Source organism: Artibeus jamaicensis, unplaced genomic scaffold, assembly GCF_021234435.1.
Source record: "Artibeus jamaicensis isolate MK-2021 breed Jamaican fruit bat unplaced genomic scaffold, CSHL_Jam_final contig_233, whole genome shotgun sequence".
Lineage (NCBI taxonomy): Eukaryota > Metazoa > Chordata > Mammalia > Chiroptera > Phyllostomidae > Artibeus > Artibeus jamaicensis.
In genome coordinates this window covers 40,590,299-40,605,694 of record NW_026521486.1, presented here as the reverse complement: position 1 = coordinate 40,605,694, position 15,396 = coordinate 40,590,299, and the positions used below count along the sequence as shown (strand labels likewise).

General features: G+C 38.3%; 1 protein-coding gene across 2 annotated transcripts in view; it reads left to right on the top strand.

Annotated features, from left to right (window-relative positions):
* CPNE8 (copine 8) overlaps window positions 1-15,396 on the top strand; it is a 183,487-nt gene that overhangs the window by 20,894 nt on the left and 147,197 nt on the right. For both annotated transcript variants that reach the window (XM_037139711.2, XM_037139713.2), the window contains exons 2-3: window positions 1,742-1,782; window positions 5,366-5,412. In XM_037139711.2, coding sequence (XP_036995606.1) covers window positions 1,742-1,782; window positions 5,366-5,412 — 88 coding nt within the window. The remainder of the gene's footprint in view (window positions 1-1,741; window positions 1,783-5,365; window positions 5,413-15,396) is intronic.

Here is a 15,396-nt window from a genome sequence, read left to right as displayed (position 1 = left end):
CATTTTTTAACCTATTTACTATGAATGTTATAGGCTAGAAGAAACAATGTTATCAGTAAAGTCTGTGATTAAGAATATTTACCTTTGTGTTGATAGAAATTTATTATTTTATATTTGTGGTTAAAATTAAAAAGTTTTTAAAATATGTGTATAAGATGATTTTTGAATTCCAACCACACTGCATTTTTTTCCACTGTCATCTCTCCTTGATATTTACAAAATGTAAAAGAAAGTTGAAACACATTTTTTAAGGACATTTGATTAGCAAAAGCTGCAGACACAGGAAGGGCTAGAGAGTTTCTTCGTAAGTGGAGAACTACTTTTTGTAAATATCTATCACTAATTTCTCAGATGAAAATGTTTTAATTTACTGTTTACCAACTATTGCTGCAGTCATGATATCTGCTTAGGGGACAGAAAGGTTATTTTAATTTGATTTCTGACTAGTGTCTTTGAATCTGATTTAATTCCAAATATAAATATGTCTGACATAATTTTCCCTCTTTCGACAATATTTCAAGACATAATCTCATTATTTTGGCATGTGCTGCATTGGTCTGTTGACTTTTTTTCCCCTAAATATTCTTAGTGTACAGTGATTTAATGGAAGTGGTAATTTTGAGAATCTGAAATAAGACAAGATAATCAGATTGATGTGAAAACAGAAGGCCTTTCAAATGCCAAGGGCAGTACAGATGAATGCACATAAGTAGTAGTTTTGGTAGAGGAATAAGACAGTTTAGAGGTGGGATTCTTATAAGTATAAAATATAGAAGTATAATTTAGCTATTATAAATTATTACCAATTAATGGAGGATGAACGTAGAGCACAAATTTAACTTTTAGAAGCTTAAGTACAAGTTTTCCAGAAAAGGTTGTAGCTTCCAATAATCACTATTTAGAATAAATTAGTTTTAGATAAATATTTTTATAATAATGGGTCACCTTATTAATCAGAGCATAATGAACTTGACTTTTTATTACTCAGGGTTATTATCAGCATAAAGTATAGGACTACATGCTATCACTGAGTAAAAGAGTATAGCCCACTACCAGAGAAATCCGGACCTTTCCATTTTCTGATTTTCCATTTTTACTCTGTGGTAGAGGTGAAAATATCTGTAAAAAAGAATAAGTAGGTGCTAAAATGGCCTTGTCTACCTCTTTAATCTCTTCCTCTACTGGGAAGAATTTTCAAGCAAGATCTGCACGTTCACCTTAAATTCCCACACCTTGTAGCAAACATAAAACTCATCAGGGTTGATGTCACGCAAATGTTCATAGATGATGCTTTGCTGCTTGCTGCCTTCTAATTGTATGGACTGATGTGCTCCTGTGGTGTGAATCCCAATCAATTTTGCATTGGTAACAAGTCACAATTCAATTCAGGAAACATTTTTGAGCATCTGTGTACTCATTAATGAAGGAATAAAAGGACACCTAAAACAGTTAATTCTGTCAAGGCAGTTTTTGGTCTTAGCATTTTGGAAGTCTTGTTGTCTGCTAACTGCAGTGCAAGGCTGAAAAAACAGCCACCTCTGGCTTCCCAAATTCCAGTGATGATTATTGAATAAATACAGGCAGATCTGTGGTGAGTTTTTATTTGACTCTGTGTGTGAATGTGTGTATACATATATATGCAATGCATATATACTATATACAGTGTATACACATTTGTACACATATTTATATAAATATTTTGGCCTTATATTCATCTAACATTTTTTGTTTTATTCAACAGAAATCTTCTCGACAGAGACACATTTTCTAAATCTGATCCAAGTAAGTATCTGTTTACTTCCTTTTGAAAGTCCACTTATTTTACTTTCTGATTTTGCAAAAATTGTATGAAAATCATAGTTATTGTTTAAATATTCATTTTAAAGCCTAAAAAGAAAGAAGGGGCATGGTCTCAAGCGCCGCATGCTCATCTCTCTGGGCAGTCCTTTGCCTGAAGAGCAAGTTGCTTAGCATTTTAAGAATGTGGTGAAAGAGATGACCCCCGTGTAAGGAGAGATGACTCTCCTTTGAAGTTGCAGCCTCATAGCATGGCCGTAGGGTGCAAATTACATTCAAAAAACAATCGTAATGGGCCGTGATTTTAAGTGATTTCATCATAGAATAATGCTTTTCCTTTTTTTTTTTTTTGTAAATGAAAGCCGTGTATAAAGCATATACGACTAAATGAAATATATAACATGTTCTTGAATGAGCTGAATTTTTGGCTAATTAGAGACTTTGAAAACTAGAGATAACTTCTAAAATAATAAAGATAGTTTGAATTAGAAAATAGCAGAATTAATGTATAAATCTGTCAGTGTTTACAAATCTTGTAGCATTTAAAAGCTGATACCCGACAGCTCTTCATCTCTACAAATATGTGATAAACATGTGGTTTAATTACAGGGGAAAGGTTTTGTCAGATGTTAAAATTCTTGAGGCAGTCATTAGGAAATGACGTTATAATTTGTGGGCATTAAAATTTCCTGTAGCTCATTTGGCAAATGGATGGGACTCTTTTTAATTCCTAAATCTTTACCCCAAACCCTTCATCTCCCATTTGCATCTTTCCTTTATGGTTGACAGGATTTCCTACCTGTTTACAAATATAGGTATACCTTGAAGATGTGGTTTCAGTTTCAGACCACCCCAATAAAACAAATATTGCAATAAAAAGTGTCTCATTGATTTTGGGGTTTCCCAGTGCATATAAAAGTCATGTTCACACCGTATTGTAATCTATGAAGTATGTGATAACCTGATGTCTAAAAAAATGTACACACCTTAACTAAAAAATACTATTGCTAACAAATGCTAGTTGTCATCTGAGCCTTCAGTGAGTAGTAACCTTTTTGTTGGTGCAGGGTCTTGCCTTGAAGTTGGTGGTTGCTGACTGATGAGGGTGGTGGCTGCTGAAGGTTGGGGTGGCTGTGGAATTTCTTAAAATAAGACAACAGTAAAATTTGCCCATCAATTGGCTCTTCTTTTCATGAACAATTCCTCTGTAGCATGCAGTGCTGTTTGATAGCATTTACCTATGGTAGAACTTCTTTCAAATTGGAGTCAGTTCTTTCTAACCCTGCTTCTGCTTCATAACTAAATTTATGTAATGTTCCAAATCCTTTGTCATTTCACCAGTTTGCACAGCATCTTCACTAGGGGTAGATTCCATCTCAGGAAACCACTTTCTTTTCTCATCCATAAGCAGCAACTCCTCATCTGTTAAAATTTCATGGTGAGATTGCAGCAATTCAGCCACATCCTCAGGCTCCACTGTTAGTTCTCTGGCTACTTCCACCAAGTCTGCAGTTGCTTCCTCCACTGCAGTGATAAACTCCTCAAAACACATCCATGAAGATTGGAGTCAGCTTCTTCCAAACTCTTGTTAGTGTTGATATTTTGACTTTGTCTCATGAATCACAAATGACCTTGATGGTATCTAGAATGGCAGGTCCTCTTCAGAAGAATTTCCATTTCCTTTGCCCAGATCCACCAGAGGAATCACTATCTACAGCAGCCTTATGGAATCTATTTCTTAAATAATAAGACCTAAAAATCCAAATTATTCCTCTATCCATGGGCTGCAGAATGGATGTTGTGCTGGCAGGCATGGAAACAACGTTAATCTCACGTACATTTCCAGCACAGCTCTTAGGGGACCAGGTGCCATCATCAATGAACAGTGGTATTTTGAAAGGAATCATTTGTTTTTGAGTAATAGGTTTTAACAGTAGGTTTAAAATATTCAGCAAATCGTACTGTAAACAGATGTGCTGTCATTTGGGCTGTGTTGTTTCATTTGTAGAGCACAGGCAGAGTAGATTTGACATAACTCTGAAGGGCCCTAGGATTTTGAGGATGGTGAGTGAGCATTGGCTTCAACTTAAAATCACCAGCAGCTTTAGCCCCTAACAGGAGAGCTAGGCTGTCCTTCAAAGCTTCAAAGCCAGGCAGTGACTTCCACTCTCTTGTTGCAAAAGTTCTAGGTGGCATCTGCTTCCAAAATAAGGCTGTTTGGCCTGCACTGATAATTAGTGTCAAAGTCTTCATTAATGATCTTAGGTAGATCTTCTAGATATCCTGCTTCAGCTTCTAAATCAGCACTTGTGCTTCACCTTGCACTTACATGTTATGGTATGGATTTGGCTTCTCTCCTTAAACCTCATGAACCCACTACTGCGAGCTTTAGCCTTTTCTTCTGTGGCTTCCACACCTGTCTCAGCCTTTCAGGAACTGAAGAGTCTTAGGAACTCGTTCTGGAATAGGCTTTAGCTTAAAGGAATGTTGTGGCTGGTTTGATCTGTCCAGACCACTAAAACTTTGTATCAGCAATAAAAGGCCGTTTTGCTTACTTATCATTTGTGTGTTTACTGGAATAACTTTTAATTTCCTTTAAGAACTTTTCTCTGCATTTACAACTTGGCTGTTAGTTTTTGGTCAGTCTTAGCCTTGGACGTGCCTTCATGAGTAAGCTTAATCATTTCTAGCTTTTGATTTAAAGTGAGAGATGTACACGTGTCCCTCTCACTTAGGGGCCACTGTGTGGTTATTAATTGGCCCTACTTCAATATTGTTGTGTCTCAGGGAAGATGGAGGCCCGAGGAGAGGGAGAAAGAGCAGGAAATGGTCAGTGGAGCCCTCAGAACACACACATTTATCAATTAAGTTCATCATTTTATATTGGCACCCCCAAAACAACTGCAGTAGTACTGCCAAAGATCACTGATCACAGCTCACCAAAACAAATCTAATAATAATGAAAATGTTTGAAATATTGAGAGAATCATGGAAATGTCAGAGACTCGAGGGAGCAAATGCTGTTGGAGAAATGGTGCCTATAGACTTAATATCGGGTTGTCACAAACCTTTTATTTGTAAAAAGTGCAGTATCTGCAGAGTACAATAAAATGAGCTATGTCTGCATCAAGGGTGGGAGTTGAAAAAATTTAATACAATATATTATTTACTCTGGGTTGTCCTTTCTATGATGGCTTTGAGCATAGTAGGTATTTAGAAAAAACTGCCGACTTATGCCTAGTAACACATCGAAATATATCAAGCTGTTAAATAGTTTAAAAATTTATCTACATCTGTAATGTAGAAGACATTAGTGAAGAAGACATTATCATTATTTTTTTATGAACCAAGCTTTTTATATAATTAAGTTCTAGAAATGTGACATAGTTTTTTGTTTGTTTCTTTACAAAAAATTTCAGTCACTTATTGGTTTACTAGCAATTTCTTGCAAGAGTAGGGCTGGGAATTAGTCATTAATTTTGATGTTTTGGACAATTGAAAAAATAAATTATTGGATTCATGTCTGCTGTTTATAAATGACATTCATATTTTTTTTCATCTTTTGTAGTCTGTGTCTTATATGTACAAGGAGTTGGAAATAAAGAATGGAGAGAGGTAAGAATTAAAATTTAAAAAAAATTACTGTGCTGGAAGACATGGTATGAGTTACAATTTGATGAAAGTGATTCTTTCCTGCTTTTAGTTATTTTAAGCCTTTCTGAACCCAAAGATTGAATTTCTTCTTTATTTTGTGAAAGCAACCTTTGTGTTTTATTTTTAATAATCCTGAATATTTGGCTGATTTATGACTTTCCTGTGGAATATTCTAGCCCTGACACTTGTACTTCCCTCGGTCCAAAGTAAATTGAATGTGTTGCAGTTCTTACGTAACTGAAGTCTGTGGACTTAGTCTCAGTTTTAGAGGTCAGCTGCAGATTTTCATAAACTACCGCTTTAAAGGGCTTGAAGTATGTGTGTGATATCAACATCACCTGCTTTTTGGCATTTAGTCACATATTATTTGAAAATAAAGTAGAAACTCAGTTTCCTGATGCAATTATGCTTTAGTAGAGCCAAAGCAAGGAGGCAGAATTTCTATTTTAGTTAATTCATTTTCTGGTGTATGTCAAACAGAAGCATGAATGCTGGAGGGGCGAGGAACAGATTTTAATAAAAGGCCTTTCCATCTGCTGGTAGTTGCTGGTTACCTCAGGAATTTAGTGCATTGCTTTAATGAGGTTACAATTTCTGGTGCGCTGTCCCTAGTGAGGTTCATGCTATTTATTGCCACAGATTGCTTTGCAGCCATTTTATAATATCAGTGTGCCTCAATCGTGAGATAGAGGGTATGAATAGATCATTGTAATTTATTCTGGAAACCGAAAGGATAAACCCATTCAAAAAGTGTCTCTGCTGATAATGGGTCGGTGGGATGCTGAGACCACTTTCTGTTATCTAATTGCTTTTGCACATTTCCATATCGTTATCCTATGTTTATGTGACACTCCACATACCCAAGTGTGAATCCACCAGGCCTGCTTATTCTCCACTCCAAAGGTAGCTGATAACATCACCAGCCAAAATAGCAAACTGTAATTTTTTACAGCCATCCTTGACTTTCTTTCCCACACCTCCCTCATTTAGTCAGTTATCCAGTGTTATGAATTCTTTTTCATAAAAAATTTCTCAGATAAGCCACCTCCTCTATTCAGGCCTGTGTTGTCTTTTGTCTTCCTGTGAGCCTGTGTCTCCCTCTCTTGTTTCTCTAATTATTTCCTTGACTATTTTCCAAAAAAAATATGCTCTCTTTTGTTTTTCACTCTACAGTTCCCTTTCTCAAAGGCCTGGGACAATGCAGTGGATCTGCTGAATGACCACAGGTCAGACTAGATAAGGCCGAGCATTTACCAGCTGTGTTTAAAAAATAGCATTACTTGAGGGACCAATTAAGGCACTGAGATAAGAATCCATAGGTCCAGGAATGGGCATCTTGACCCATGCGGCTCCCTAATGATGAGGCTTTCCTGTTGCCTAAGCAATGAGATACAACTTTCTTACTTAATTTACAAAGTCTTTTGTAATAGTAATAATGACTAATGTTCTAAGACCTTTACACACACACACACACACACACACACACACACACACACACACACACTAATTCAATTTGCACGACAACCCTAAGAGGTAGATATTATTGTAATTTTTATTTTACCCATGAGGAAACTGAAGCTTAAGTGACTTGACAAAAGTTACCCAACTGTAAAAACCAGAGTAGAGATTTCGACCCAGGCCAGCTGGCTCCAGAGTCTCTGCTATTAGACCACCTTCCTTTGCAGAACCCTTCTCTGACCCCAACCTTTACTTTTTGGTTTTATTAATGGAAAGACATTCAATAAATCGATCTTTGGGGCTCTACACCAAGTTTTTAGAAACTTGACTCTAAAGGAAAGACAGTAGGAGAGGGGGACCTACTATTTAAGAAAAATAGCATAATTTAAAAATGAAAACAGAAAACAATAATTTACATGTTTATTTTTTCTTTGAAGGGATAGAAATTATTAGCAAGAGGAAATAATACTCAGCGGGGGTATGGAAACAAAGCAGAAGTTGAGAAGCTGATGAGAAATAGGACCTAGAATCATACAGAGTGGGTAGAAGCAGATGGACAATATGGGGAGATACCAGTTAAGAGACAATCTCAATAGACAGAATTTCAAGAGAATTAAAAATGTTAGGACTGAAAGAGCGATCTAGAAAAATAGGAAAGATGTGTCAGATACAAGAGACAAGCATTTTGTAGCTAAAATCCCTTGCATTTAGCAGCTTATTGGACATGTAGGGGCAAACCCAAGATGGCAGAATAGGTGGAAACTATCCTAACCTCCTCCCAGGACCAAACTGGATTTACAAATAAATTAAAGAAAAACCATCCTAAATAACCAGCTGAACACTAGCTGGAGAAAAGCCTTATAACCAAGGACATATGGGAGAAACCACTTCACCACAATGAGAATCCCACTTACCCTGGGCTGTGGCAGAGGGAGAGCAGAGTGGACTAGAGATGTGTGAGGAGAGTCAGGGATTGGTGACTCTGGGGGGAGATCTGAAGGAACAGCCTCCAGGGTCCCTGTGCCGAGTCATCCCCATACTGCAGAAGCCATCTTTCTCAGGCACAGCACTCCCCTCCAGGTGGCATCAGCCTGAGGGGAAGCAATAGCCCCACCTGCAGGTATCCCTCTGGCCCTACCCTGGAGTTTAAGCCACGCTGATAAATACAGCTGGAGGCTATTTCAATCATCAAGCCTAGTAGGAAAGGAGTATCTCTGGGAGCTCTGAAACGTTAGCTGACCCTCCCCCAAGCCTGGTGTTGGTAAAACCTGGCCTGGGTGTATAGCCTGGTTGTTTCCGCACACAACGAGGCCCAGCAGAGGGAGCTACAAGCTGTGGATTGCTGATAACTTCAAACAGGTTGCCCAGAGCCAGACACAGGCAGTGTCCGACATAAGGCTGCACCAGAATCTTTGCAGATCTACCTAATATATATATAAACAAATACAAAGAAGCAGCCAAAATGGGAAGACAAAAAAATAGGCCCCAAATGAAAAACAAGAGAATACACCAGAAGAACAACTAAATTTCCATAAAAAAACCCACTAGTCAGAAATAAATAATGCAATATCTGAAATAAGTAATATACTGGAAGGAATAAACAGTAGGTTAGATGAGGCAGAGGATCAAATCAGTGATTTGGAAGCCAAAGTAGAAAAAAACACCCAAGCAGAGCAGTAAAAAGAAAAAATACAATTTAAAAACATGAGGAGAGCTTAAAAATCCTTTGGGACAGCGTGAAGCACAACAACATCTGCATCCTGGGAATACCAGAAGAAGAGAGTGGGCAAGTGATCGAGAACCTATTGGAGGAAATAATGACCAAAAACTTCCCTAATCTGGTGAAGGAAACAGACATACAAGTCCAGGCATCACAGAGAGTCCCCAACAAGATGGACCCAAAGAATCCACTGAGACACATCATATTTAAAAGGAACATGCTGGTTAAAGGACAAGGGGTGAAAAGATGAAATATACTATGTATATTATTAAATTATTCCAAACCATTTTAGAAAGACAGTTTCTGTATTTTGGGACCCAGTGTGATATACTGACTAAGGGAGTGCACTTGACTTCTCAGAGTCTCTGTTTCCCCTTCTGTCACATGGGGAATGGTGATAATGGTTCTAACTCATGTGGTGGTTGTGAGGGTGAAATGTGAGCCACTGATAAGGATTCTGTGTCTGGCACCCAGTAAGAACTATATGATTAGGATACACTGGGATTCTAAGGGATCAAAAAACTTTCATAAGCATAACAAAACTAGTAGGTGACAGCTATGTAAATTCCTGAGCCATAAAATTCTGTGAAATTCGTTGCTGAAGCTGAGCAGTTGAAAATGACCTACGGGATTTACTTGGCCTCAAACCTAATATGAAGCTGTGGTGTTACACAGCTGCTAAAAAGCTAATGCAATCTGAGGATTCATTGATGGATGTGCAGTGCTTACATCTAGGAAGATAATGCTGTTATGCTGAGCTCTGTGAAATTGTCATTTTTGTAGGTCAGAAATGGTTGCGTTGGTAATTTCATGTGGTTCAACCGAACACTATTGTATTTTGCCTTGGTGGGGGCAAATGTAGACTGTTATTTTTTCAGTTCTATATTTGAGACCTTTGAAATGCCAAGTGTGTATTTAAGAAGGATTGTCCTCTTGAAGAACAGTGTGGAAGCCATGCCATTTCAATGAAGTCATGTTTAACCTGGAAAATGCAGACTGTGGATAGTCACAATTGTCCTCAAATTCTTGAAGTATTTCCACTTAGAAATTGGGGTATACTTACTTGACATTGAAACAACAAAAAAGGGGAAACAAAAAACTCGGCCCAAAGGATCGAGGGACAAAGAGGCATCACGTGGTCCACTGTGCGAAAGACATTTCTGATATTTGAAGCATCGCATAGTAGAATGGGTTTTTTAGAACCGGATCCTGGGACTCCCATAGTCATCATGTATTCACGCAGGTGTTAGACTGGTTCAACAGGTAAGGAGTTGCACCTGAGTAGCTGCAAGTTCATTGTGAATCTGTGATTTTATGGTGGTATAGAGTCAAAAAGAGTTTTCTACTCATTGTATCAGTTCACTCAAGTATCTTTTAAGTATTGAACATTACTTTATAAGATAATAGCAAAACCAGGATAGTAATGTGGGGGGGAAAGAAACTTTTCTCTAGCTTTCTAGGTACCTTCAGTTGGTCTAAGAATCAAATAGACATGAAGCAGATAATACAAGACGATGTCCATATTTAGTTACATATGTATACATGGGAATCCCATATACATGAGAGAGTTAAAGACCCAATGCACATGAGATGTTCAGAGACAGGAAGGGAAAATGAAGCGTATGTGGTGTTCCAAGCTAAGGATGAAGCTCCTTGGGGCTTCAGAGAGGAGAGAGGGCATTGCAGGCTGATGGGAAGCACGCATATTCAATAATTAAAGTTTTTTTTTCTGCCCTATAGGCAGGTCATAGAAAGGTATTTCTGGTGCTCATTCCTATAATGGGTAGGGGCCCATACCGAAATTCTTTAAGGGAATGGTAAAAGTTTCTCATAAGCCTATGTGGCCCCAATTGCCTTCAGCTCAAAATAATTCACTTGCCTGAGTACCTCACCTTGTGGAAGTCAGGTTTGGACTCCCTCAGTGATTACTCTCAGGATTTTTGTGATCAAACAAGTAAAACAGTATCATAGATGATTAATAATTTTAAGTATATCTTAAGTATGATTAAGTAATCATCTTACTTTAAGTAAGATGATTAATAATATTAAGTATATCTCCCTACTTATCAATTTAACCTATATTTATCGGGTGACTAGCGTGTAGCTGTAGTGGTGGCTAAAATTTTAAAATAGACAATATTTCTACCTCAAGGAGCATGCAGTGGAGTTGACAAATTTCCCAGGGCCTTCCCTGTGTTTATACAATCAAGGTAAGGATTTAGGTACAGACACTAGGTCAATAATATGGTGGTGGTGTTTGTATTTGAATTTAGATGTGTTCTTGAAAACTGTGCGGTGAGTAACTACATGATTTAATGTTCTGGGATGAATTACTTTTAGATTGTATGGAGGCATAAAAAACAGGAAGCAGTTAAAATAATTGCTCCAAATAAAATGATAGAAAAATTATTTAAATTTATTCTGTAGATAAAATCTTCAATTTAAAAATTAAGTCTGACACTATTAGAATTACCTGCATATCTTCCAAAATTCTATCAAATAATGGTTGCAAATTATTAAAAGTTCTCAAAGTAATGAGATCTTTTAAAACTAAAATTATATTTTAGAGCGTAATAATTTTAGAGCTAGAAATGATACTTAAGTGCCATGAATTATGAAAATATGAAAACCTTTTAGTGGCAAGTGGAAATAGCAAAGTAATATCCCTACGGATGTGCACTTGACTTTGAGAGGTTCTGAAAATATTGCAATTAACTACTTTCAGTTAGATTTTACTTATCCATTGGTAATCTATTTTGTGAATTATTTTTAAACACTTAAAATTTCCTAAGCTAGTTTGTGATGAAAGAGAGCAAGCTGAAGTTGTTTATAAGCCACAGCGATTATAGTTTGGAGGCAAATCTACTGTCACGTGCTGACTTATTACAGCTTGCTGCTGTCTCTGCTCCCGTACCATTCCATTGGCATTGAGCTATTTTAACATTTATTCATCTTCCTACCGAATAGTCTGTGTACAATAGATAAACACTCACATATTCAGAAAGCACGAGAAGATTCTTCAAGGCTCAGCTTAAATGTTACTTTACCTGCTAGCTTTTCCTGACCTTCCTGACCTTCACAACTTAGAACTTCCTTCTTGTACCTTTGAAATTCCATAACGTCTATATGTTTCTTCTGGTCCTTGTTACCTTCTGCTTTATATTATTCAACAGACACCAAGGACTTCTTCGTGAACTTGTTTTCTTGTATGCCTTAGCTTCACTTCTTAACTCAGTGCTCCTTAAAGGTCAAGCTCCCACACTACAGCCTGTGGGATAGGGCTTTTTTTCAGAAGATGCTCCATTAATATTTGTTGAAGGGATAAATTTGAGGATACCCTCAGACATGGACACACATGTTTCATGCTATCAGAATTTATGAGTTGGAAGAATGCCTTCAGGTCATTTGGTACAAAGGTCACATTTCTCATGTGAGGACATTTATGTGGTATGCTAATAAGTTCTGAGAACCTAATTTCGTTGGGCTGCCTTTTGCCTTTAACAATATATTTGGGAATTTGTATTACAGCATCTGTTGAGACATGCTATTTATGTCCTACAGCTTAGGGGGTATTCATTTCATTTCCTCCTTTTTGTTCCATGGAAATGTTACAGTGAAACATCTCTAGTTATTGATACAGGACAAAGGAAGCTCCCCACAGTCTTTGGGCAACACTGTTGCCAAACCATGGAGGGTCCTGCAGAGCTACTGACACTGTCTTCACTGTTGCAGATTGAGTGACTATTTTTGTTTGGTTGGGTTTGCTTTCCTCTTTTTTAAAAAATGATTTTAATTACAATACACTGTGGGGCCGACTTTTCCTGTAAGCCCCCCACCCCCACTCCGTCCTCCACAGATGCAAGTAAACAAGACATGATCTGCTTGGTGAGGAGAGGTGGCCGATCTCCCAAAAGGGCAGGGCCTTGAGCCTCTTCCTCCAGGGGCTTTTATTGGGTTGTAATACACAGGAGTGCAGGGAGGCAAGGATCAAACGGTAGATAACATTTCAAAGAAATCTGAGGGCTTAATCTGAGTCAGTGTCCATCAGGAAGAAGGTTTTGCAGAAACTTTTAAGAGTTTCCTGCTCAGACCCTTAACATATGAATGAAAGCACTTTTAGCAGAGCAGATTTCACAGGTTTATCAGGAAGTCTTTGTGATGCCAGATTTTTACCCAGGACACACTCTAGCAAGGCAAGGAGCTGCTCCTCTCCCTATCAGGTATTCAGGCTTAAGGGGATTAGAGCCAGGAAGCGCTTCTCCCAGAGGACGTGGGGACTCGGGCTATGACACATAGCCAGGGGGCACAGGTCTATTGCTTGCTCTTTGTTGCAGCCCCCCAAGTTTTTCCATGATGGCCTCCCAAGTGATTATGTCTGGCTTAGGTTGCCCCTCCTCTGAGGGGACTTAACCCATCAACAACATAGACCATGCTTTGGGGGTGTTGAAACCAGAAAAATAGAGGTTAAAATAGGGACTGCCTTAAAGAGATTTGGCCTGGGGACAGAAACCACAAGGAAAGAACAGGGAGTGGAGAAGGCGGAACTACAAAACCAATGGGGCTGAACAAGTAGAGGACCACCTGTTCAAGTGTCTAGATTAAAATTTTTCCATTACTCAAAACCCAGAAAGCTTAGGTCATGCTTGCATCACCCCAGTAGCCAGTAGCTAACAGCCACATTTGCTTCCATACAATACTTGCTTGCTCGAGTCTATAAAAAGACTTAGCTGTAAGCGCGTAGGGCCGCTCTCGTTTGCAGCTCTTATGAGCACCGTGTCTCCGACACTATGAGGGTCCGCCCCTGCGCAGGTTAAAACTTTGGCCAATAAAATAACATCTCTGAATCCTGAAAGTTTCTGACAATTTGTCTCTCGCGTTGGTGGATGCAACAGGGGGTAGGGAGGAAACTGAGGCAGTATATGCTACCAGAGACATGCTTTGTCTCCTGTGGCTCCAGTCCTGGAGGGCACTCGCTCATCCTTAGCCATTGGAGATAGAGTTACAATTCCTGAAACTAGGCAGAGTGGTCCACAACAATACACTGCTGTGTATTTACTCTGTACAGATTTTATTTCTGTAGTGGACATTTGAAGGATTCTTACTGTACATATTATGGTTTCTCCACTGTGACTGATTCAGGGGGTTGTAACAGAGGTCATTTGATGCTTGCTTACGAGAACAGTTGTGCATCATGTGGACAGAAGAACTTCATAAAACTGATATATTCTATAGAATGTTAATCAGTCATAAGGCATTACTATGTTAGTGAAAATATGTTGCGTGTCCCTAAGAAAAATACCATGTGCACTTATTTGGATTTCTAATGTCAGTCATACAAATTTTAGAAAGAAAACCACAGATTGGTCTTGAAATTGTTTTGTTTAGAAAAAGACATAAAATGGTTTCACAAATATTCCTGACCGCAAATAATTAGAAGCTGTGGCTTAATAGAGGACTCATGGGCATGGACAGTGGGAGGGGATTGACTGTGGTTGTGGGGGGTGGGGTAGAGGTGAGCAATAGAGAAAAAGGGGGGACAACTATAATGGAACAATGATAAATTTAAAAAAATAATAAAAACAAACAAATAAAAAGAAGCTGTGGGTTAACGTATGTTGCCCATAGTTTATAAGGCTAAGTTGAAGGCTATTAGCTGTATCAATATGCTGAGATTTCCTGGCTTTGCTTTTCTCTCTTTTCACTTTTTTAAAAATTAAATTTATTGGGGTGACGTTGGTTAATGGGACCATATAGGCTTCACATGTACATTTCTATGACACACGATCTGTACGTTGCGGTGTCTCTTCTCCATTTTTATCTGAACTGTCTCTTTTCTTTATCACTAGTTGGTCCAAGCAAAAGTTGTATAACACTAATTAACTTCCCTTCGCTCCAGCACTCAGCCCATCGACTCTTTGCTGCCTTTGCATCCTGCAATAATACCGAACTATAAGGTTTTGTATTTTACCTACCTTTTGTGGTTCTCAGCAGAGTGTTGGTCTGTTAAAAGTAACTCCATTAGGGCTGGAGGCAAAAGTTCTCATGTATGATAATAATTGCTGAAAATTGAATAGGATAAATTAGAGATAACTTGAGGCTTTGGTTGATTTTATATTTCTCCACAGTGAGTTTACTTTTGCTTCTGGGGAGACAGCTAAACTATGAAAAATTCACCTATTTCAGTTAAAGTTTTGACTGACTCGAAGCTGAGCTTCATTCCTCTGGAGAAATGCTTTTGTTGTTGTTGTTAATATGGCCTTTTTTTTTTTAAATTGTTGTTCAATTACAGATGTCCCAGTTTCCCCCCTGTTGCTCTCCCCTGCCCTATGAACCCTCCTCCCTCAGTCAGTCCTCTCCCTGTTGGCCATTACCATGGGTTCTTTATACATGTTCTTTGACTAGACTCTTGCCCTTCTTTTTCCATTATCTTTTTGCCCCCTCCCCTCTGGTCACTGTCAGTTTGTTCCTTATTTGCATGTCTTTGGTTCTATTTTGTTGTTTGTTTTGTTTATTATGTTACTCTTATAGGTAGATCATATGGTATTTGTCTTTTGCCACCTAACTTATTTCAGTTAGCACAGTGCTCTCCAGTTCCATCCATGCTGTCATGAAGGGTAGGAGTTCCTCTTTTCTTTCTTCTGTGTACTATTCCATTATGAAAATGTACCACAGTTTTTTGACCCGCTCATCTACTTAATGGGCACTTAGGCTGTTTCCAGTGCTTGGCTATTATAAATAATGCTGCTATGAAGGTTCTTTTGAACTGG